The following is a 26,336-nucleotide window of genomic DNA, read 5'->3' as shown; positions in this document are numbered from 1 at the left end:
GGTAATTGTCAAAGACCAGTGTTCTCACTTGGTGTATCCCATCATAAGCATAAAATAACGAGCCTGTGAACATTTGGGCCCAATTGGTCATCGAAGTTGCGAGAAAATTATGAAGAAAAAAAATCCTTGTTGGACAAATCTGTGTGCTTTCAGATAGGAAAAAAAGACTTTTAGCTAGAATTATTACCTCTTTTAAAAAAAAACTGCGTTACTTCAGAAGGAGTCGTTTCCTGCAATGTTTTATACTTCAACAGCTTTCCAATGCTCCTTACCAAGTCAGTTTTTAAGTTAATATTTGTTTTGAGTAACTACCAAACGTGTACCTTCCCTTTAAACACATTTGAGGTGGGAAAATTTTAAAAGAATTCCTATACTGGTTTTTCTACCAAAAATTATATAGGCTGCCAATCAGGTTATAGATATAAAGGCCATTGTTGTTTTTAATTGACTTAAGGACATTTTATAAACTTTATTATCAAATCCATGGAGCCCCTATTTCCTAACACAATATATGTGTACCAGTCAAAGTTATGTATAATATACAATGCTTGTGCCTAGTACCATCTAATTATACTAAGCAAGTTTACTTCAAATTAGCTTTTTGAAATGTTGCCTCACTGGGTCAGGTTATTTTCCCATGAATGAAATTTAACCTTGCTGAGTTTTCGATTTAATTGAATAATGGATGAAAGATTCACCCAGAATAAATTGAAGATGTCTTTAATGCATCTTCAAGACTTCTAACCAGGGACATTGCTTTAGAGAGAGGCGAAGAATCCCAGAGTAAATACAGAGGAGAAAAAATCTATAAACTCTCAGGAGACAAGACAGTTGGCCTGGTCTTGAAATTCAGATTCTATGAATGCCAACGATGTGGATCTTGGGCACGAAGTGCATCTCATTCCCCAAATACCTCTCGGTCTAAATCACCAGAGGAAAAAGAGAAAAGGAGACGGCAGTGGGAGACGGCAGTTGTTATCTCTTGTTGCCGTCTTCATCTTCGTCTTGGCCGAAGGGTAAGATGGAGGAGGATTTATTGGCCTCACATCTGGAGCTTGAAATTACCAATGAGGCTAGAGAAATTGGAGTTGTGGGTGTCTTGGGGTGGGGTGGGAGGATAGCAGACGAATTGGGGGATGGAGTGGGTGTCTTTAAATTATCTGCAAGGGTTAAGATTATTGGCTATAGGGAGCAAGACAAGGTGGAGACAGCCAACTCAAAACTTTAGTTGTCTGTCTCCAATTTTCCTTGCTCCCTATTGTTTATGTTTATGTTTCAGGATACAGCAGGAGAAACTGATCGGTGAAAGAAATCTTGAAATCATAAGAATGCAAGAATGGCTTATGAATTGAGAGGAAAAAAGATCACCAAGTTGGGGGAGAGGGGAGCACTGAAATGGCAGGAAATGGGTTTTGAGAATGTCACTTAGTCTTGAGCGAATCTTTAAAACGTATTGATTAGAGTGCAATAAACTTATTTATTTTATTTTATTTACCAAAGATGTCGCAAGATACATTTGTTGTTAACAAAAAGAAAGACTGGATCACTACATTTTTTAGGACTACCTCAAGACTAAAATTACATTCTCAAAACATGTTGTGTTTTTTGTTTTTCAAATAGAGTTTAGTTTTTACTTTTCATGAGGTGGGGGTGTTGGGGTTTGGAAAGTGCAGGAGTTAAAAAATTGGCAAGAATGGAATTTTTGATAAAGAAGACTATCCTAGTTGCCAATTTAGGGTCAGTGAGAACTGCCTAAATAAATAAGATTTCACATGTAGCTACAACCATCTTAACATCATTCAACCAACACCAAACAACCTCCTTCCCCTACCTCTAATTTAATTTCCACATATACACATGTTCCCAATCCCTTACTCCAGAAATTGTGCTCTTTCTAACAATAATGACAGAGTGCCAAAAACATCCCTTTCGAGGTGGAAAGGTTTAAAGTACGAATTAGATGAATTATGGTTCAGTTATTTAAAGACTGTCAAACAATTTGAACCAATGATTTGAACAACGATAAACGCACAGGAGCTTCCACTAATCATCCCCTCCTACAAGTACCTGTTCATCCTACTTGAAAAGGTCAAAGGTTACACTGCCACAAGGTTGTTTTTCTCCCAAAGTCATCTCCCACTCTATGGAACAAATTCCCCTAAAACATCAGATGCTCAAACTCAGGATGGTTTTGACCTTCTCAAAACCCATTAGTCCTAAATGGACTAATTTTTCTACTATGCAGCGCATTGGGACTCAGTAATGCACTGTTTCATATTGTACAATACCTCTGTTATGAACTCAAGACAAGTCTAATTTAAAGCCATTGGACCCTTTCAGTAAACAGTATTGTCCAAGGCCCACACTTCGTGTATCGCAACTTCTATATCAAATAACAAACCTGTGAAAATTTAGGCTCAATCGGTCATCGGAGTCAGGAGAAAATAACGGGAAAAAACCACCCGTGTATCCGCGCGTTTCGCCGTGTCATGACATGTGTTTAAAATAAATCTGTAATTCTCGCTATCGAGAATTGATATTGTTTTACTGTTTTCTCAAAAAGTAAAGCATTTCATGGAATAATATTTCAAGAGAAGTCTTTCACCACTACCTTCTGTAAACCCTGTAAGTTATTTGTAAATCTGCGAACTTTTTTTTTTTCTGTACCGAAAGGGTCCAATGGCTTTAAGTTTTAGTGCCAAGGATGGATGTAAAGTTGCAAGTAATTGAGTTAATTAAATGTAATATACAATTATCCATGAGCCCACTCCCTTCCTTGTTGGAAGACTGCCTGCAAAACCTAAACTCTTTTCCCCCCTCTTTGGCGGTTTCCAAATGGAAACCACAAATTATGTTTCTATGGCAACGACTGTAATTCCCCATCCTATGGAAGCAAGCAGGGTCAGTGGTTTCTACAAATCTCGTAATCTGTGTTTGATGACCCTCCACCTTAACAGCTGGGTAAACCTAGACTTTCAATGCACACTGCAAACGTTTATCACTTCAGAAAGTCTGACTTTTAGGCCTTTAAAATTCCTTTGAAAACTTGAATGGAAAGCTCAAAGTGAAAACAATAATTATCCTTTTTGTGAGTATACTATATTTTCATTTCTTGACCTACCTAAACTAACTTACGAAAAAATAATTTCATTGCACACTGCAAACCTTTATCATTTCAGGAAGTCCTTATGAACCTTATGACTTCAACATTTCTTTGAAACTTGAATATGAAAAAAAAAAAAGTGAAAACAATTATCATCCTAATCACAAAAAAGATAATTGTTTACATTTTCATTTCTTCGAAATTCCACCTTCCCAATCTTCTGGAAAATAATTTCATTGCACATTGCAAACATTTATCACTTCAGAAAGTTCAACTTTATGCCTTCAGAATTCCTTTCGTTTCTGTGATTATCACTACATTTTCATTTCTTCTTCCACATTCCCAATCCTCTAAAAAATGTGATCTACACAAACAAACTTACGAACAAATAATTTCATTGCACACTGCAAACTTTTATCTCATCAGAAAATCCAACCTTTACACCTTAAAATTTCCTTTGAAAACTTGAATGAATACACCAAAGTGAAACAAAAGTAGTGTTTCTGTGAATATACTACCAACATTTTTAATTCTTCTTTCCGAATTCCAAATCCTCTGAAAAATTACATCAACAAACTTGTCTAAACTAATGAGATCTACATAGAACATTTGGTTCTTTTTCACAAGCAATCCAAATCCTCAACTACTTTCTTTCCAAAATATCCCACACATTTCCAACATCACATTCGTCCTAGAACTTCCTGATGCAACAAGCCATGACAAAACAAAACAGAGAAAAATGATCTTACCTATCGTAAATCGAGAATACATCCTTCATTCGTCCAATTCCTCCCTGATTTATCACCACCCCATCATCACCTCAAGAAATCACCTCGAACACCAGACAAAGTTCCCTTCATTCATCCTTCGGCTCACATCATTTCAGAAGTTATCATATTTCAAGTTCCACTCCTCAAATAAAACTTCTCAACTTAAAAAACTTTACGCACTTTCAAAAACAAAGTGGGAGGGAAAATCGTGGCAGATCTACCGTGTTTCACCCACCCGCTAAGTCCGTCAGTGAACAAGATCCGTTTCAGGCCCTCTTCGTAAATTCCTGTCAAGCTTATGGTTGTTCCATAAGAAACTGGGCTAATATTCCTGAGACGACCCTGAGGGGCCGAGGGGATGACGTGGGACCTTAGGATTGCGGATGAATAATCTCGCACTATCAAAGTGAAGTTGTCGTTAAAAAATATATGACTTATACTCCACAGGACATCATTTTATCAAAAAGTGTAATGGAAGTGAGTTCCGGTGGACTCCCCCCAGGGAGTAGACATGTTGAAATCATTCAAGAAGTTTGGAACAATGAAATTAAACTATACACAAATGGGTCTCTTGGGGCTACAAACAGTTTAATGGTCGTTCCAGGTACATTTACAATACGGGGAATATATGGGTTGCTGTTGGTGGGTCCTTCCTTAATATAGAATGGTTACAAATCTGTAAAACCTCTGGAAATGTAACTTTTGTTTTAAGGCTTATTAGTAAAAACTATAAAAAGAACTAAATCATAGGCAAATATGTTCTTCCACCAAATGCTTAACTTTCTTTTTGATACCAGTGGAGTACAGATGAACTGAAACATAAACATTAACATTTGTATACAAAAAAATCATAACAACTTCAAGAAACACTTATCTTGACAGTTGAATTTGTGAATCTTTTCACAACAAATCTGACCCCAATGTGGGGTTAATTTAATTACATGTCCTTTTTCTCTTTTCTTTTCGCCAAAAGGAGTCTGTTGCACAATGCAGTTTCCAGACTCACAACTTAACTCAAGTTCATAAATATTAATCTTATAATATTTAACTGCAGAAACCAACTTTACTGTTACTAATATTTTCAGCCAAAGCTTGCACCCATATTTGGCAGGAACTAGCATACCAACATGGTGTATCAGTTGAAATGTTCCGTCTTTCCGACTTGAACAGATTTCCTTCCGTGACTCGTCATCGAGTCTCTAAATTAAGTTATCGCTTCTTTTGAAAAGAATAAAAAGAGCGAATTTAAACGGGAAAGCTGTTAAAGTGATCATCATTCTTGGTTTGGCTGTCATTGCAGTAGTTTCCCTTTTCAATCGAGTTCTATGTTCAACGAAATGCACAGCTGTGATGAAACATGATCCTCGACTGGCACAATGCCAATAACCTTGGGCCCTATGACAAGCTTTCTTTAACATTGGAAAAGGTCTCTTAAGGTCCGTAGATACCATCTCTGCAAGTTTAATGTCCTACAATTTTGGTGCACAAATTTGTGTCTAGAAAAATTCAGTATTTCCTTAAAAAAAATTAAGTTATTGCAATAAAACATTTCTAAAAGTCAACCATTTGAGAGTTCTTCCAATTTTGATGATCAAAAGGTTTCTGTGTTTCATGCCATAAGTTTTCAACAACAAAAATTGTGATATCACACAATATTTTCACAAATATTTGTAAAGAAATTTGCAGTTAAAGAAATTTGTAAAAAAAATGACATGAAGTGGTTAATTGATTAATAGTATTCAATACCTGGTGCCATGAGGTAATTTTCTTTTCGGATTTGAAGGCAGTGGTATTTACTATTGGTAATTACTCAATTGGTAATTCTCAAAACAATTAGTAGCATAAAACCTTACTTGGTATAAACGAGTAATAGGGAGAGGTTGATGGTGTAAAACACTGTGAGAAACGGCTCCCTCTGAAGTGATGTAGTTTTCGAGAAAGAAGTAATTTTCCACGAGACCTCAGATTTAGAATTTGAGGTCTCGAAATCAAGCATCTGAAAGCACACAACTTCGTATGACAAGGGTGTTCTCATTATTATCTTGCAACTTCCACGACCAATTGAAGAATAGTAAGACGCGTGATTTAGCTGTAGCTGTAGCCAAAGTTGTTGCATCGGACACTGCCAGGGTCAAATATGAGCAATATTCAGTACAATGTAATGTTGTAATGTATGATCATCTGCCATTTTTTTTTAATATAATAAAGTTTAATAGTCTCTCTGGGTGTGGTAACTCTTGAAGCATAGGTGCACACATAGGGGCATGTTGCATGCGTCACATGCAGTACCTAGTCTCTCGCCTAAGTCCAGCTGACTTGCAAACCACACACCTTTTGCAAGGATTTGAGTTTGGATTCGGCTGAAGCCCTGTACCTACGCAAAGCAAGCGCAACTGCCAAACAACTGTGGGCCTGCGCGAAACCCGAAGCCCAAGCTGTGGTTTTGAAAAGGGCTTCTTTCCTGTCTCAGTCAACAATTATCGTAATATTCAAAACTGAGATCTGTCAAAAACCTGAAACTTAAGAACAGGCACTTTAATCACTGCATGGAGTCAACTAACTTGACATCTAAGATCCTTAAGATGTCAATTTCACTGCAGACTTGTTTATTCAGTTGATAATTACTAGGTACCTGGAGGGTCTGTGAGAGGACCCGTGGGTAATGGAGGGATTAAGTGATCCAATGTCAGCTGAGGGGTTGGGGTGTAGACTTGGGGTTTGACATATTCACACTGAGAGAAGGATCTCCTTCCAGTTTCACACAACTTGTATTTCGTAATAAAAACATCACGACTTAAATTGTTTTTCTACTTGTCATTTTCTGTGAAGGAGGTAAAAGTCACTTAACACCTTTGAAATCTCACATATTATTCACTGTAGTTAAACACAACAAAACGCTGTCAATATTACACTAATATTACAATATTAGCTTTTTCTACAACTGTTACGATCAGTAAATGGCTCTTTGCAATAATCAACTTTCTCACTAAACAATTGCAGCGCATCCAGGGATTTTTTTAAATTGATCTCAAGAATAAACAAAGCATCAACCCTGTTTTCAAAGGCAAACAACATTCGGGTACTATGGTATAAGCACCTTGAATTCCAACTACACAATAATAATAATACAATATCAAAGTCTTATATAGCGCACAAATCTACCAAACAAGGTACTCAAGGCGCCGAGTATACAAACTTTCAGAAAGATAGATTATTGCAGTGATGGATTCTGAGACCCAATTATGTAGCACTTAGGGTTTACAAGGTGCTACGGCGCATTAAGCAGCCACAACCAGGAACACCAGGGCGAACCCCTTCTCTTTTCGATAAGTGCACTGGGTTCTTTTACATGCGTTACACAACACATGGGACCAACGGCTTTACGTCCCATCCAAAGGACGAAGCAATGGTAAAGTGTCTTGCTTAAGGACACACGTGTCACGGCTGGGGATTCGAACCCACACTCTGCTGATCAGAAACACCAGAGTTTGAATTTGATGCTCTTAACCGCTCGGCCACGACACTTCCAATCAAGAAATGTGTTCAACTTACATGTCAGAGATGCAGCAGTGTACTTGGGCAGTTTCCTTGGTAATGTTGAGCTTAAGTCTGCCTTGTTTTTAGCTTTGGGTGTTGCCAATCCATGCCTTGGTGCGCAATAACTATGGTTCCATTTCATGCTGTAGTACTCCGTGTTAAATCGAGACATCTTCAAAACATGACTTCCACTTGTTTGAACCGATCTCGCCTCCTGCGGCAGAAATAAAGGATGATAAGGAAAGTTTACTTTAGCTCGCCAAGGATGTAGCAACCTTGCAGCACTTGCACTGACAACAGCTTATTTTCACAAATGGTGTCCTTGCGAGATAGGAAAAACAGAAACTCTTTTGACTTCATAGGGAAGTGGTCTTGACACCACTTCAATTTTCATCAACCCAATTCTATTGGGACAATCCTCTGCTTATGTTTAGTACAAACCTGACTGCCTATAAATTGTTGGGGCGCAACTTTCAACAGATCATAGCTTTTTTACACAGGGGTAATAACAAGTTATTGTTTGCTTTACCATTCAAGGCTTGTGTACAGCCAGTCTGTTTTCAAGGCCCTAAGGCAACGAAACAAGAAAAGTTTGGAATGCTTTTGACAAGTGAGGCCTCCATTTACCCACAGCATGGTAACTGAATTATCATTATTGTGAGTTTCAATGAACGGATTGCGTTCACAGAGCCAATGTTGTTCTGCCATTGAAGTTGGTCGTTTGTGGGAAAAGGTTGAAATTAGACGTTATCATCCATGAATGTCAAATCAGTCAATAACTAAATGGTGCACTGAAAGACCACCCAGAAAACCAGACAAAGTATTCTACTGTTGTTCAGTACAGATTATATCAATCATATGGGGGTCATTTTTTCAGACTTTGGAAACGCCTGCCCCCCCCCCCCCAACAAATCAAAATCTTGTCTACTGTTCACAAGGGAAAAAGGTTCACCATTGCTATAACACAAATATAGGTCAGACCTGTGGTTTTGAACAATCACACCATACAAACCAAACTATGAAAATATCTTCAAATGTTTTCCAGTGGTCATGTTTTTGTGGAACCAATGTAGACCTATAATTAACAATAGTTTGAGCTGTTTCAGCACTTGTCAGTGAGTTTGTGAATCGACTGAGACTTAATCAAAATAAACAATAGTGATTTGTTGAGTCTCCAAATGCTTATCCCTAGGGCTTTCACTATCATACAGAAAATGTTCTTGTGGACTGCAGGGCCAAAATTTCATAGCGCTGCTTAACGGCAGATTTTTTGCTTACTGTGCGATTTCCATTTTATAGCTCTGCTAACCGTAACCACACGAAAAGGCATGCTAACCTTCCGGTGCTTACCGCACGAAAATAAATGACGTCACAATCCAAATCCACGGTAAACACGCAATTTTTCTGCTAACCTGTGAAATACGCTAAGGCTTAAGCAAATTTTTCTGCTACAGTAAGCATGCAAATTTGCTTACCGTTAAGCAGCGCTATGAAATTGGGCCCTGGTATGAAGTCGACAACTATTCCCATACCGAAGAGAGACAAGCCTAAACAACTCAATGACATTAGACCTATCGCACTTACTTCACTTGTAATGAAAACTGTTGAAAAAAATTATAAGGTCTACCATTTGGTCTTATACAGAACATGTTATTAGACCCTCTACGATTTGCTTACAGTGTCGAAATGTTGATGATGCCAAGCCTTTCATGTTAAATAAACTGTACACTCATCTTGAGAAGCCATATTCTCATGCCAGGTTTCTTTTTGCAGACTTTTCATCAGCTTTCAATTTAATGTAACCTAAAAGACACTCACCAGTTCATTGCTAAAATGATGCAGTTTTCTGGATTTAAAGTCCAGCACACAGTACTGAAGTCTCCATCGGAGTGAACTGTAATGGTTGCTGTTGCCACGGTGAGAGAACTTAACTCCCCTCTCTGTTTTAAAAAAAGAAAAAGAAGAAAGCAAATTTGTAATCATTCACTTTATTTCATTGATTGATTCTGGTAGTAAACTGAAGACAAGGACTCTCAGAAAAGTTAATTTAATCATTGTACTAGCCAAGAACCCCATGGAGAGAAGACAAGGAAGGAAGTTTCAGTTTTAGATGTGGGAGGAAAACCCCTAGCGAATTATTGTACCCCAGCATGTTTCAAACCTAGAGGTCAAAGGCAAGTAAAGAAAACACTACGCCAACCCGACTACCTAAGTCGATTTTGTTAATCAATTTCATGAAGAAAATAATGGAGTTTTAACAATTTATCCTAACAAACTATTCATAAATACCTCAGACAGTTTCGCTATTCCTATTGGTGGAGAGCGCATCACGTGGGTGTGTATAAACCTTTGTTTATGACCGGTAAAAAGTGTTAATTCATGGGCGTGACACGCGACCTAGCACCTGTTCTTATAAGACAGTTTCTTCATTCCTATTGGTCGAGAGCAACGGCTGAAACAGTTGTGCCACATCACGCGATACGCGCGACGCCCACAGCATTCCCTTATAAGGAGTTGTTTACCCGAGGGCGGCGGAGGGCTTTACCATTTTATAGCTGGAGGGGTGTTGTGTTGAAAGAAATCATTTAACAATTATAATTTTGCATTTATTTTACTTTTTGACCAAAAAGTGATGATGTTTTTGACTGAAAAGATATTTATGAATGGAATCAAAGTGTTGTTGAATCGGTTTTCAACTAGTGGTTTAAACCCGCCAAGGCCTGGTTCTTTGTAACTTCGTCTCGATAAAAATATCAAGAACAAGGCCTCGTTGGGATTAAACCACTAGTTGAAAACCTCTTCACCACACATTGATTCCCTTATTTGAAGTGGGTTTAAGTTTGTTTTTAAGACTCCATTGCAGTGTTATTCGTCCTTCTACTAAAATAACCGAAACATCTGTACACATAACCCAACTCTTACACCTGAAAATACAAAGTAACATGCCTTTTATATGGGAGGGGAGGGATGGACTTTGGTACAAAAAATTTTATTGGACAAATTTTTCCAATAGAGGGCAGTATGCAAAGATAAAGTGAAGTGCAGTTTACTTTCACCAATAGAGGGAGGTATACTCAATATATGGCTAACAATAATTTTACACTTTGTGGGGGGGGGGGGGATTTTCCAAGACGATTCACATTTTAACCTTTATATATTGTTTTACTCTGTTTCCTCACAACACTTTTCAAAAAACTGTGTTGGCACAGGAAACCTCATCACCCAATTTCATTTTGATATTAACTAATTTCTAATTACCAGAAAAATTAAACAAATCTTCATTTGCAAAGCTAAAGTAAGCAGGGGGCGCGGACAACTCAAAAGTAAAGGAATATTGTTGTTGGCTGTAAAAAAAATTCCTATAAGCAAGATTTCCTGCTTAGCTTTTGTGATATGAGAACACAGGGTGAATAAAAGGTCAAGGATTTTACCACATGGCGTTCTAATAAGTTTACTGCATAAGTCAAATCATGTGTTAATACAATATGTACCAAGCTGTGTTTTAAAATTCTGTTAAATTTGATCTGATATTTTCTGTGAAAAAGATTACTCAAAATTCACATTTAGCAAAGAATATTTAAAGAAGTAATAACAGTAAAATTCTCCCTGATAGTGGGGAAAACACAATTTGTTAATAATTATATTTCTCACTCAGATATGTATTTATTACAATAAATTTATATTTTAATCTTATCCAGATGTCTTTCAACAAACCACTGTGGTTTCCTCATTATTATTGACTGAGTATAGGAGGCATTTTAATTTTCTCCAATTGTGTGATGTGATACAACATGTGTATTTCATACACACAACAGCTTTGGGCCCTCTGTGGCTTTGGGTCCAGAGGGCCCGATTTAGAGCAGCAGCCTAGCAGAAATTATTGCTTAAATTCTCTTGCTTATAAGAATTAAAGATTACTGCTAAGCAACAACTAGCAGTATATCAGTCACAAACGCAAGACGTGAAATGGTACTTTAGCTTACAAGCATAATGTTGTTGTGCCCGGGTAGTTTATGTGTGTGAAATGGAATCCAGGAATGTTTCAATATTTTCCCTGTGTACATCTTGTTTTCGTTTCTGGAAACTAGTAAAAAAAAAAATGTTTTTAGTAAAACTAGAATATGTTTTTGAAACTACAAAAATTGTTTATTTAAGTTATTCCAGGAAATTAGTCCACTAATTTGTTTTAGTTTTAGACATTTATTTCAATATTGGCAACAACAACAAAAACATCAAATGTAATTCAAGCATTATACAGTCTACATAATTGAAACACAATGCTATCATGGCTAAATATATATGTTTAGTAAAACAAGAAAAGCTTTTTGAAACTACAAAACTGTAAAGAAACTTTTAACATAAAAATACAGTGACATAGCTTTAATAATAGGCAAACATGTGTAAAGTCTACACACTGAAGAGCAGGGAATGTGTGCAACAATAAAAACCATGTAGGCGTACAAATACTTTTTTTAGTATCTAAGTTTTTGTAAAGTAATGCAGGTACTTTTCGTCATTAGTCATCATCAACTATTGTGTACTTCTATGAACCTATTCAAAGGTTGAGTTAATACACATTGGCTTTGTCAATATAAAGTCGTCACTTCCTTGTCACGAAGTATGTACGACTAGGAAATGGTATGTGTTAAAAAGTTTAGTTGGGTTTAGAAGGTAGTACATTCTGCACTACCAGCCAGGCTCATTAGTGGATAATACCCATGCTTAATCCTTACAGACTGTGAAGGGGGTAACCCTGGCGGCCCCCAGGAGTAGATGGCAACAAGCGAATGGTATGAGTTGATTTTGGTTGATAGCCTGAATCAGTTAAAGGTAGCCCTCGCCTAGGCGATATCTCATCATAAAAAAAAATAATAACAGATGTTAAATTTGCATCGGGGATAAAGAATCTTATTATTTTTTTTTTTGAGCCTAAATTTTCACAGGTTTGTCATTTTATAAGTTGTGATACACGAAGTGTGGGACTTGGACAATACTGTTTACCGAAAGTGTCCAATGGCTTTAAAGTAAAATTACATACAGTATCTCAAATCTTTAGCACCCATTGTCCCTCATGAAAGCCCTGCCCGAACTCAGACACCAGTATTTGTATTTTCTTATCAAATAGATACGAATAACTTAAATAAAACCCATTTATTGCCTGGCAGTTGGTCTCCACACAAGACATCACATCACATTGATAATGACTTAAAATGTATGTCTTCGATGCAATTTTGATTGTCACTATTTCCGAGAATCGCTTTATTTTGGGAAGAAGTGTCAAATTACAAAAAACAAATATTGATACGTGATGATTTTCTCAGGGAAGTGACAGTAATAATGTTTTGTTCATCATAGACTTTCCTGATAAAGAGGTCAAAGTTCATAAAAACAGTGTAGTCAAACCACAATCCACAGTCCCTGATCACCATGAACCAAAACAAAACAACAAAAGAACAAATTCCAACAGTAATTATTATTAGAACGAGGTTCCACTCTGCTAAAAAGTTTCCAATTCAATGGACCAGGTTTTGTTTTTCGAGTTTTAACGCTCGAGTAGGTTATATTTTGGGAGTTTTTATTTTTAATTTTTTTATAAACGCACTCAATAACAATCTTTGTTTTGTGGAATTGTTTATAGTTGTTGAGAGTTATGTCATATCCGATCCAGTGGCCAGGCCTTGCCTGTCTACACTTCAACCCTCGATGACTCTTCAATCCAGCTGTAGCCCCCATTTTGATACGGCCTTCATTAAAAAAAAAAGTATGTCACTGTTTTCCTTAGTATAAAAAAAACCACAGAAACAAAATTTTGCAAAAATTGAAAAGAGATTTGATTGAATATATTTAAAAAAAAAAATGTTTTGGTCTCATATTGTATGATATCTACACCTTCCTGACTCACACACACGGTAGGAAATAAAGGTTATTGTTTCAGAAAGATAATACTAGGATCACCTCACATCCAATCTGTAGGGTTTTGGGTATTGATTAATTCATGGATGTCACAAACAACATTACAGGATGTTATTTCATAGCATAGTTTTAGAGTTCATTTAAAAAGGCTGCAGTTTCTGTCTGTTGTGTAATGCCTGAAAAAAGAACCCAGTTACATTTATTTTGCAAAGTGAAACCTGGGTTTGCCCCAGTTTTTCTGTGGCTGCGGAGTGCGTCGCAGCACCTTCGTCGTCGTCGTCATCGCTGAAATTGGATATAAAACAGAAATGGCCTCAATTTTTTACTAGCAATTTCTTTATAAATTAGACTAAATTTACAACACAACAAGCAGAATATAAATTCATTGAACTATTATGATTCAGATATTATTGAAGGTGTACACAGGACACACAATTGACTCAACCACCCACACTATCAGCACGCCATTCAACCAAAGAAAACAGCCTTCAAAATCACCGTGTGAAACAAATCTGTTAACAACAGAAAACATACTCAATAAATTTGACTATTTGGTTGAGTTATTTTATGTCTGACATCAACAACAAAGTGTTCCAAGTGGACTTAATCTTGTTGCAATTACACACAGTCTAATAGGTAAAGCTTTCGTCGTCACGAGAAATTCACAAAATAAATTTGTTTCGATTTGGCATTAAAGGCTTAAATTGAGGATTTAATGTTAAATTTCTGTTCTAAATTGCAGACAGCTGGGAAAGATTTTCGAGTTCAGAAGTTCAACACACAGGAACAGACTTTTAAAAGTTTTTATTCTTTCTAAGTGTTAGAAACCATAATTAAAAAACTCTTTCCCCCTGATTTCAGAAATGCTGTCTTGGTTTTACATTAAGGTGATTTTACTCACATAATTGACATCCCAAATGTTGTGAAGTGTTTTTCCCTGCTTAGGCCCTACAGGGTGGTCATTTGTTTTTTGTCAATATAATGTTGCTTTAGGCCTGTATGGCAATGTTATCAAGAAAGATGAAGTCACCTGTGAAAGTTTATTTGAATATGTGTCTCCTTTAAAAATAAAAAGTTGTTTTGGACAGTATTTCCATCCAGAATTTCACATCCGTCAACAATTAGCGGGAACCAATCGCATTTCTGGCCGTATTTAGGGAATCATTCAAACTAACGCGGGAAACCCTCATAATGCCTACTCTTTTGATGTAAAAGAGTGAAAAACCACCAGTTTTGTCCGCCATACCACTCTTGCAAAGATCCATATATGGCGGGAAAACTCTTCTTTTTTTTTTTGAGGGAATTTCTTTCCAGTTACACTCAAAAAGAGTGACACAAATTGACTTTTACTTTCACAGAGCGAAACTGACGCCACTCAGACAAGAGAGTGAAATTTTCACTCTTTTACATTAGGCCCCCTGAGAGAATATCTTCCCTTTAAATTAAAGAGGACACTGTTTCTGATTAAATACGAAGGTTGCCAAGCAAACAGACTAGAACATTTTAATTTCTGATTCACCACTGGAGACCAGGCTCAGACCTGGGAGATTCATTTCTTGGATCGAAGTATAACGGAGACAACATAATTGGATCTCTACCGATGCAGACACCATGGAAAGCCTGAAACTAAAATGATGATAATAGCATTTATTTTTGACTTTCCCTGAATGAGAAACCAGGCCTGTTATATCACGCATTGGTTCATAGTGGGAGCAATTGCCTCTATAATGCCTTGGTGCCCCTGGAAATGTTCTAGCAGAAATAGATCTTTTTTTAACAGAAGGGCGATTTCGCATCATATAAAACACTGATAAGAGATACCTATCAAACACAATCTGGGTCAAAATGAACTAATTCAGATTGGTAGACTTGCCCAAGTCCCTCAAAGTCAGTCAATAGTGCACAATCTACCAGTGACTAATAGTAATACAAAAACTAGAGTCACTAAAAAAATACTTTATATTCTCTTATAGCGGTGCCCTTTATCAAACTGCCTCATCCCTCATAAACGAAGTACAGGTACCAGACATGAATGTCAAACCACCATTGATTTTCACCCAATCAAAAATGAAATAAAATTAATGCCACATGACAAAATATTGTGTAGTTTGTTTTCCAGTTGGTGTTTTGAAAATATGCACTTTAATAACTTTTTACTGTTGTTTGGTTTGTCTGGTCCTGTATTATTGCAGGATTGTCAACACCACCAATTGTGTGTGTTTTCTTTTCCACTTGCAAAAACCGCTCGAATAATATGTTCTACTTTCACCACAACAACATCCACCTGAGAAACTTTCTGTCAGGTGAAATTAAACTATATTGGTGGCTACGAGAAAGAATTCAAGAGTAAATTTACAAAGGATTGTAAACCTGGGTTGGTCGAGTTCATGTTCCATTGTCGTGGGAGGTATTTTCCTAAACCATTCTGTCGGCACAGCAGCCACTGTTAAATGTATTCAATCGGGTAAAAACCCTGCAGGTTCGTAATGGTACTTTTCAAAGGATTTTTGCAGATTACGGACACACAAGCTCAGAATTTTCCTCCATTCAGAACTTATACTTCAACCCCACCCGGTAAAATTAATCCCAAAGAATTTGAGTGGAAGAAAAAATTGGCCAAGATGGTTTTGTGAACTGGAATATAAGCTTGGGAATGTTTGTTGAATAGGTTTTTCAGGTTACTACAACAAATTATTAAAATTAATGATTGCATGTGAGAACAAGGCTTTATGAGGTTCTTTATTTAGTTTGTTCCAAGGCCAAGTTGTGGTTATTATTTACGCTGTGAGTTTGTGAACTTGGGGTGAAATCCAGAGTTTTGCCTCATGGAGAGAAACTCCCTGCAAGTTTTCTCATAGGCTTAGGCCTTAGTGTTTGTGTTACAACTTCAGCTTAAATAACTGTTTCAAATGTGTCGTTTTTACTGCTTTCAAAAAGTTGTTTGTGAATAGTCCTTCTGTCTGGGTGTTTTCTAGTATACTATTTTTATAATATTAAGATTCCAAAAACATTTCTGGAGCAGTAGACTGTGGCTCAAGGTAAAATCAGTCAATAATGAATGAGCTGTATTTTTAATAATATTATGTCAGTCTGATAACTGACAAGGATTGATTTTTGTGCACACAAGTTTTGTGCACACTGAATGCTAATTGTAGAAAAATATGATATAATTTTAGTCTAGCAAACAATGATTTTTGAGTAGTCTGTTTTAAAGGATTTGGGTACTTTTTCAAAATTTCCATAGATTTACATTAAACTTACAGGGTTTGAAGATAATGATAGTGGAAAGCTTCCCTTCAAATATTACTTACTGAGGTGCTGTAGTTTTTGAGAAATGAGAGAAAATGTCATGAAAATACGTTTGTAAATTATTAAAATAATTTTCGTCTCATGAGACAACAATTATTTTCATGACATTGTTTTACTCATTTCCCCAAAACTACAGCACATCAGCACGTAATATTTTCAGGGAAGCTTTCTACTATCATTATCTTCAAACTGTGTAAGTTTAGTGTAAATCTGTGGACATTGTGTTTTTTGTCCTAAAAAAGTTACATAGAACCTTCAAAGCTTATTCGATGCTTTACCCTGAAAAAAAACAGGGGCTTACGAGTTTTACCCAGTATTGACCTAACACATTTGTATTGTAAAAGAAACAAATAGGCCTATGCTACTTTTCTACTTTTCTATGAAAATGTCATACAGAAAGTAATGTCACAAAATGATGTTTTAAAGCCAATTATTTATGAATGAATCAACACCCCAAATCCAACAAGCCCTGTGAACTTCTGAATAGCGTGATTCCCATCTAAGCTTGTTCCCATCCAATCATTATCAACTTCCAAATCTCAAATCTTCTAACCTTGAGGATAATTGTGTACAAATCTTCTGGGATAATCCCGTTATTTTAATATTCTAGTGGCGTGACCTTCAATAGTTTCCTAACAATGTATTCAACAATGAAAGGAATGTTCATCTATACATTATCAGTGTAAATAAGAGGATTCCTGGGAACAACTGTGTCCTGAAAAACTAGTTTTTATGAAATAGAAAGTGTTACTTTTCAGAAAAGATACAAAGTGAAACTTTTCTCAACCAGGATTAATCAAACTCAGCCGAATTAATTGATACCAAAAAATATTGAAGTTCAACAACCTGTGGTTAATTATCACGTTGTTCATTTGCAATCTTATTGTTCACTTTGTCTCATTTGCCTCATCATCTTGCTATTGTAACAAGGCCAAGCAAAATAAGCTTCTTGTGTAGCATCCAGAAAGCTGTTTAAAAGCACACAAAAATGCTTGACAAATTTGATAGCAAAAATGTAGTGGGGCACCTTGAGTCACAGCAATGTGATTTTGTCCAGTAAACCTTTTCTAATAGGCCTACTTTTCTGTGCTTAGCAAGTTTTTGGTGCTGACAGGCTTTTTGAAACTGGGCCAGGCTGTTCACTTAGTCTTAAAGTAAAACTTGTCAGTAATTGTTTTGTTTGATAATGTGAAGTCTTTAGTTATAAATATATTCATAAATACCCCAGACAGTTTCTCTACTCCTATTGGTGGAGAGCGCGTCACGTGGGTGTGCATAAACCTTTTGTTAATGCACACTGGAGCTCTGTTTATGCACACTGAGCTGGCTTCCGCTTGTTGGGCGCGCAAGATTATCATGCGGAACGTGCAAATCATAGCTATCAGCGCGTAATCTAAGCGCGCTCGCGTACACACAACCCACGCGCCTCGATCAGATTCTTCACAAAGTTTAGGAAAAAAATATTTCAAACCTCGAATTTTCAATTGTTAAAGTGTCTATAACTGTATTTGTTTACGTTTTTTAACAAAAGCTCATTTATGAATGGGAATAAAAGAGTAGTGACTCGTTCTTCAACGTCCGTTTAAAACCTTGCAGGGTCGATGCCTTCAGCTCGGGCCTTTATCACATGGCCGCCGACCCTGCCGGCTTTAAATGTTTGTTGAAGAACTCGTCGCTACCCTTTTATTCCCTTAATATAGGCCTAACTAAAACTTGAATCTGAAACTATAAGCATGATAAGTGGACACTTGACTATTTATAACACAAGGCAAGCAGACAGTTATTTTGATAGACAGGATGAGGAAGTCATGATCTTGTGATAAATAACTTGCTCGCAGCCATCTTGAAAATGATGGCTATTTTAAAAAGGGTCTGTTACTAAAATAAACAATGGATGGATTGTTGGATAGTAAACTTAGTGTACTTTTTGCCATATTAAAATTCTGCTCATTATCTCATTTTACAGTTTAATTACGCTACCACATTTAATCATATCAAGATTATCATGATCAGTTTTCTCTTTTTCAAGTTCATGTTTGTTCAAAGAAAACAACAAATGTGGGCCTACTAATGAATTACCAATTAAGTTTTAAAACTGCATTTCTTGCAGACGTGTGAATGTCACCGCAGTGGTTTATATACTAGTTTATTTAATGACAGCAGCCATACAAATTAACAAAAACTTACCAACAACTTTAATCCATCCCTCAACCCTGGCAGGTGGTTGGCCATCATCTCTAAAAACACTGTCTCTAGATCCACTGAGGGGATTCATTGCTACACGACAAAAATAATCACTCCAAAAGAAACAGCTGTCGCGATCCCAGACCGGTCTACAACACCAACATTGTCCACTTGCGACCCGTTCACTGACTGGAGAAACTCGGCGAAACTCTGAACGCGCTGTACGGTACGGTAAGGTGGAGAAACCTGATGTGTCACCAAACAAACTGTAAAAGTTTCAAACAATTGTCGCGTTGTCAATTTTCAAGGCTTAATCTAATTCAGACGACCAGCATTACTAATGTGCTCTAGAGTGACTTTTGGAGATACCTGTTTGATCAAAATCATACAGAAAGTTTCCCCGTTTTCATTTTAATCATGTAAACAACTGTCGTCAGACCATGCGTCAGAGGACACAACACAAAAACTACGTCAGTGTCTAGTCTCTGAGCACTATTTTTTATGCAATGCTCATGCGCGTGCAAGATCAGAATGGTGAAAAGTTCTGTTGCCAATAGAGGGCGCTCAATAAGATACACGTGGGATCGATAGATCGCGGGGCTAGGGAAATCTGTCCCCGCCGCGCGCTCCAGGGCAAAAAATAATAATAATAATGTTTTCAACTGTTCAAGATAGATGAAAATATGATTTGCTAATTATTTTCATCTTCTTGAAAAGTTTCAGTTTCGTTTGATTTATGATAATGTATCATAATTTACAGCACGACGTTTTAAAACCTGAAAAATGGGTGGAAATTAATTAAACCATGAATGAAACCTGAATAAAACTTGAAAAAAAATATGAATACAATTAATTGAGAAAACCTGGAAAAATCTGAATAAAACCTAAATAAAACCTGACCGGGAATAAACCTGTAAAACCTAAATATAACCTGAATACAATCTGAATAAAACCCGAGTAAGTGGAATCAAATCTGAATAAAACCTGACCTGGAATAAAACCTGTAAAACCTAAATAAAATCTTAATAAAACCCAAATAAAACCTAAAATAAAGCCTGATGAACAAACCTGGAATAAAATCTGTAAATACTGAATAAAACCTTTAAAAAAAACCTGAATACACCTGGAATCAAATCTGAATAACCCGAATAAAATCTTAATAAAACCTGAATAAGTGGATAAACTCTGAATAAAACCTGAGTAAACACATTGTTTAGAACAATCTTACCACAGAATGGTAATGCATAATAGGTGGTTGACGTTTCACACACACACACACACTATTTTTTGCTAAAAATAATAGATAGGGGGATGATTGGGCTGGCAGGAGTGGGGCGGTATAAAATACTTAATCTCAACGCAGACGAGGAAACAAAGTTTCTTGTAAGCCATTACGTGACCTTCACAATCAGAAAGGAGGACCAAAAGTGGACAAATTTCCCAAAAAACTGGTATAGTCGAGTAAAACAGAATTTTGTTTCTGCTCAAATACAGTGTATGGTGTGAAAATCCAACTGACGGCAGATTTTTTTTTTTGTGAAAAGGGACTGTCCCCCCCCCCCCAAATCTAGTACGGAGTAAAACAGAATTTTACAGAATTTTACAGAATTTTACATGATGACATGTAAAAATCGAACTTTCTGATGGCGGAAAATATTTTTTCGGGAAAAGTGACTGTATGTTCCCCCAAATCTGGTAGTACGGAGTAAAAACATTATAATACGGTCTATGATGAAAATGTACAAATCAAAATTTATGATGGCCGAAAATGTTTTTTGTTGTTAAAGGGACTGATAATCCCCCTAATCTGGTACGGAGTAAAAACAGAATTTGAATGTAAAACTCAAAATTTCTGATGGCAGAAAATGAAAAGTTTGAAAAGGGACTGTATTACATAAAATCACTCTTTCAGAAGACTTTTGGGAATAAGAATAATAATTGTCCACTTTTGGTCCCCCATAGCCCCGCCCACATCACTTTCACTGCCCAATGTTTCCAACTACTCGTTCGTAAATGAAATAGCCGCCGAGCGAGGCAGCGAGATTGATTTTGTGTTTTTGCGCGCGCCGAGTAGCGCGCCATCCTCTGGCCAATGTTATTCAGGAAATAGATGACAGCTAATCGCATAGATTGTAATGTAATGTACTTTAAAATCTCAAACAAATTGATCATTTGTGCATCCAGAGATGAAATGATAACCTAGAGGGTCGTTAGCAACCTTTTCCTCCAGTTGCAGCGATTATCTGGACGGACAGATAGAAGACGTTCGATCAAACGCGTAACGGATGTTATTTTGCTCTAGAATTCTACGTACACAGTACACATTACACACTGACTGATGCATGCTTCACTTGCAAATTAAGAAAGTTGCACGCGAGAGGTCTAACGAAGGTTTCCTCTCTGTATACAAACACACTGCCCGTGTTCTTTAGGGGGTTGGACATTAAAACGGCATGATATCATAAAGTCAATGCTATGGAGATGGAATTACAACAGAGAAAAGACAAGATGTCTGACAGTGGTCGTCCATCGAATAAAGATTTCCAACCGCTCGGCCAGCAAGACGATGAATGTCACAAGAATGAACAAGAAGACGGGATTGCGGGCGGAGGTAAGGAACCATGGTTTACATGGTGTTACTGTTAGGATTGCTGTGTGTTTTTATTTCTACCTCCATTGGTACAACACTGTAGGAATGCTAATTCTTGTTCTTCAGGATACATTAGCCCACCTTGTTGAGCTGTTAATGGCTGTCTCATCACTGTCATGAGGCCGATGTTAAAAGCAGAGCCATTAACAGCTCAACATGGGCTAAGGATACATAAAATATGAGTAAAATGTCCGTGTCCAACTGCAAATTTGTCGGAAAAGTGTCCGTATGGCGCCACCACTTTTTCACTCGATATGAAATAATATAGTATCTAATTTACCTCAATGAGATATCCCTTTTTGGGGTAAAAATTAGTAAAAAAGTGGTGGCGCCATACGGAAAGTTGTTATTATTAATTGTTTAATAAGCAGACGAACAAGAAACAATTCCAGACTGTTCCCTCAAACCCGCCGGTGTTTCGTACACAGCGCTGGAAATCGACTAACACTAGGAACACTAGGAACGATCAAGGTGATGCACACCGGTGTACATCACTTTTCATGTTACCGGACCCCTGAGCCATGTAACTTGCGTTTTCGTTGCACGTTACATGATTGGTTCTCGAAAAATCAAACTTCACAGCTTGTTACCGAGGTATAACAAAATGGATTGTCCTCTGGACCTCAACCAAAAGAGGGCCCAACGTTGTTCAAAAACAACCACTGTTCATACAGTTTTGAAAAGTTTAGCTAAAACATCGTCAGGGCATTAATTTAGTTAATGGTTAAATTCTAAAGTGGTAAACCCTATATACATAATATAACCCAAATTTATATTTAGTAGTAGAATGAAACTACTACAGTTTTTAGTCAGATTTCCTGTATTGATCCCATTCACCTGATGCCATCATCACAATAAAGTTGGTGTGCTCTCCCAACGGGCTTCAATTAGCCTAAGCCAACGCCAAAGCCAGAGCTGTGATTTCAAAAACAGCCTCTAAGGGTCACTCAGGTCTGATACTTCACGGAGGCACCGAAGGCGATTGCCTCCGTGTCCCCTGGTCATTGCCTTGGTGCCTTTGAAATGCTCCAGTACAAGTGTGCAATTTCATCATAGGGTGCCCTTTACCAAGAAGAAAATGCCTTGGTGCCCTTGCCCTTTCAAAACGAAGCATACAGCCCTGGGTCACTAATTAAAACTGTAAAGAAAGGAATAAAGCCATCAGCTAAAAATACCAAGCCGACAAAATAATCACCTGTTCACCAAAACAATTAAAAAACTATGTGAAGAAAAACAAAACACAGTTTAATAAACACGTATGAATCACCTGATTAGTCCAGCCCACCTCAGCTATGATCCTTGACTGTGAAAACAGCTCATTTCCTGGTTTAAATGATGAAAATCTCCAGGTTATTATTCTTCCAAATCGATGATATTTTACTCGGAGGCAGACGACAGACGATCTAACTTCAATGGCAGGTGGTCTGTGGATAATTGGCTGTGAGTTTGAAATTAACGGCAGTAATTGTGACATGGCATGGCTTTATGATGGTGCGCACAGTGTTTACTGATGTGCACATTATGTTACGACAACAGGCAGTCTTCTAAATTGTCTTTGAAATGTCTACTGTGTTTTGCTTGCTGTCAAAATGTACAGTGCGTGTAGATCCTCTATAAAGTTTAGTGTACTCAGTTTATTATAAACTCGGTTTAAATTATCTTGCATAGAAATTATACCACAAGTTGTGTCCCTTGGAAGTCTGACTTTCAGATGCAGGAATATATTGTAATGCAGAGCCATGTGCAAATTGTGTTTCTTGTTCTGGAGTTATTGTCAATTTATTTTATTGAACATTTTTTTTTTTCTTCTTCTTCTTTGCATCTCATAGCAATGTTGTTATGAAAGCTTATTATGCAGATATTTTTTTCTATTTAGTCAGCTAAGTGCTTTCTGAAATTTTCTGCCTAATGTTTAAATATAAAAGTATTTGTACAGGCCTGTATTCATCTTTCAGAGGGCACTGGCTATTTTCTTGTTTAAAGGGGGCGACACCAACCCAAGGGCAACAGGATACAGGATTCCAGTCCTGTTCTAAAATGACTAATTTCTTTACTACATTTTAGGGATTGACATTGAATACGTGACAAAATATTGTGACAAATATCATTTTGTTTAATTTAAATATTACTTGTGATACTTCTGTTCTCAAACCATTTAAAAAAGAATTTAATTTGTTGAATTTAAATTCCTCTTTGTGGGATAAATAAATCCTGTTACTTATTAGACAAAATGCAAAGCAAACAGTAAAGATTGCTTTTAACGTTCCGCTGTGAAAGTGATGTTGCTAGGCACTCTGTAAAAAATTGTTCTCACAAAACAAAACATGGCTTAAAGACAGTGGGCACTATTGGTTATTACTCAAAATAAATATCAGCATAAAACCTTACTTGGTAACGAGTAATGGGGAGAGGTTGATTTATAAAACATTGTGAGAAACGGCTCCCTCTGAAGTGATGTAGTTTTCAAGAAAGGAGTAATTTTCCATGAATTTGATTTCGAGACCTCAGGTTTAGAATTTGAGGTCTCGAACTCAAGCATCTGAAAGCGCACAACTTCGTGTGACCATGGTGCGGCAAGTGTTTTTAAAATTTCTTTAATATCTCGCAGCTTCAACGACCGATTGATCTCAAATTTTCACAGGTTTGTTATTTAATGCATATGTTGAGATACACCAACTGTGAAGACTAGTCTTTGACAATTACCAATAGTGTCCAGTGTCTTTAAAGGAGTTGAGAATGCTTTTGGAAACTGTTGTATAGAACAAGGCAAAGACCAAAAGAACATTTTTACAATGTTTTCACTGTAAGGGTTAGTTTATCTTAGGGTATGTTCAGACGTGGGGTTAAACTAGTCCTTAATCCGAGCACCGCGGGTGTCCAAAAGATAAACATGACTTAGTCCAAAATTGGCTTGTGTTCACACAGTGAGTTTATTCTGGTCAAGCGGACTAAACTAGCCCACGATAGTGATTATTGGGTCATGCATCGGCGAACCTTACCATTGCTGGTTCCGGTTTGTTACATTGTCCATGCGTTTTCCACAGGGTTTCGATCCGCTATCGTCTGTACAAACCTCATGGTCATCATGTATTCCATCTTTAAAGACGGCAAAATCACTTCATATCCTTGCTTGGCCCCAGCACAAACGCAATTCTATTGTGCCCGCTGAAGTTTCGGTTCCGCACTGCCCTCGATGAACGAAACAATTACACGTTGTTGTTGAAAGCTTCAAATTATTTTCGAGTGTGAACTTTTGTAAATATATCACAACTTAGTCATTGAGAAGTCGTAGCCTACACACATTCTCATGTTACGTTAAAAACTGTTTTTCAATTCAACATTAGTCTGGTACTCGTATAACTGTTACATAAAGTTGTTGAGGGCAGGAACCAGATACAACCTAGTTTGAGAACCCAAACTTTGGTCTTAATTGGCGATCCCGTGTGTGTAGCTTAGCTGTGATTAGATGCCACTTTCTTCAAAGCAAAACCCGTTCGTTATCGTAAAGTAGCGTTGCGCACAGAAGAAGTGAATCTAAAAACTAAATAGTGCTACTAAAAACGAGAACTTGTTTTCGTGCGACGTCCATTTCAAACATTTTCGGCGAAGGGGAATACCGGGGCCCCAACACTTAATGGTAACATAAAGGGAAGGCAGCGGAGAGACGCAAGGAGATATTATAGTATAGCTCCATGGATTCATGCAGACACCACCCAATACTCGCTGCCGATCCATCCATGCACGTGGAATGACGTCACCTTTGTTGCCGCGGTCATTTGGGCTAAAATAGACCAGAAGTAGCAGGTCAGTTGCGTTCCAACGATGGTTTACTGGGCCTCGCAGCGGGGGGTTGGTCGTAAAACCTGGGCTAAGTTAGGCTAGTCCACCAATTTTTTTGGTTTAGTTTAGCCCTGCTCAGTGGGTCAAATTAACCCTCGCGGACCAGAATATTGCGTTCCCACGCAGGGTTAGTTTAGCACTTTTGGATTAAGGACTAGTTTAACCCTGCGTCTGAACGTACCCTTAGTACCTTACGAAGACAAAAACTGAGTGTTTTCAATTTAAACACTAATTGCCATTGGGCCTTTTGTAATTCTTTTCAATTTGCCATAATATAATTACTTGGGATTTTTGTACGGACAGGAGGCAGCCACTTTAAGATTGTAGAGCTTCTTCAGGGCTTTGGACTTTGTCTTAATGTAGAAAACTGTACCCCATTTCTAGTAAGAAATAATCATTGTATAGTACACCCTAACTCAATCGTACCGCTCCAGTTTGGATGGCGAGTTGTTTGCTTTTCATTTGCGGTAGGAAAAATGTCAGAGATTGAAGAGGTTTGTTTACTCAGTCGTATCCCAGCCAAACCAATTTATCAAAACTTCATACTAACAGTAACGATAAGGTTCTAGATTACATACCATTTGTATTGGGTGAGGTAAAACAACGCTGTTTTCTTGCCATTTTGGATAAATTTGTGGCAGGTAAAACATTTTTGTACAGTTGTCTTCAGTTGAATATTATTTGGCAACTTCTGTAATATGGTTTGTACCCTTGAATCATTGTTGAGTTCTCCGAAAAAAATCCACAGACAAATTAAACGGGTGGGATTCAAACCCATGACTGTTGCATCTGCCCTAGCAATTCAAAGGTTGTGGGTTCGAATCCCACCCACGAGTGATTTGCCTGTGGATATATATATTTTTTATAAACCTGGGAAATGGCAGCAAGGGGACCATCTGAAGGGGTTCAACTCTTTATTTTTACCATCAAGTCACAAGCGAAACGGACTGGATATTAAGTATTGTTAGTAGAATGAAACGTACTTGGATACTGATTAACAAATTTAACTGATCCTGTCTGACAAAGAAAA

At 37.2% G+C, this 26,336-nt stretch overlaps 1 protein-coding gene across 1 annotated transcript; it reads right to left on the bottom strand.

Moving 5' to 3' along the window:
- Nucleotides 1–975: 975 nt before the first annotated feature.
- LOC117303314 lies at nt 976–19,280 on the bottom strand. Its single transcript, XM_033787481.1, has 5 exons — nt 18,820–19,280; nt 9,229–9,350; nt 7,426–7,624; nt 4,095–4,271; nt 976–1,160 (listed from the first exon to the last, which is right to left on the bottom strand). The coding sequence occupies exons 1-5, from the start codon at nt 18,905–18,907 to the stop codon at nt 976–978; spliced, it is 771 nt and encodes a 256-aa protein (XP_033643372.1). The 5' UTR covers nt 18,908–19,280.
- Between the last annotated feature and the right edge of the window lie 7,056 nt (nt 19,281–26,336).

This window comes from Asterias rubens, chromosome 19 (genome assembly GCF_902459465.1).
Source record: "Asterias rubens chromosome 19, eAstRub1.3, whole genome shotgun sequence".
In the NCBI taxonomy this organism is placed as follows: domain Eukaryota; kingdom Metazoa; phylum Echinodermata; class Asteroidea; order Forcipulatida; family Asteriidae; genus Asterias; species Asterias rubens.
Note: the sequence above shows the minus strand (reverse complement) of the source record. Positions and strands in the feature narration are given on the sequence as shown.

Coding starts and splice junctions, on each gene's coding strand:
- LOC117303314 (XM_033787481.1), bottom strand. CDS start 18,907: ATGAATCCCCTCAGTGGATCTAGAGACAGTGTTTTTAGAGATGATGGC. Junction 9,351..18,819: donor GGGATGGATTAAAGTTGTTG/GTAAGTTTTTGT, acceptor TTTTTAAAACAG/AGAGGGGAGTTAAGTTCTCT. Junction 4,272..7,425: donor CACTGCTGCATCTCTGACAT/GTAAGTTGAACA, acceptor TCACTTTGATAG/TGCGAGATTATTCATCCGCA.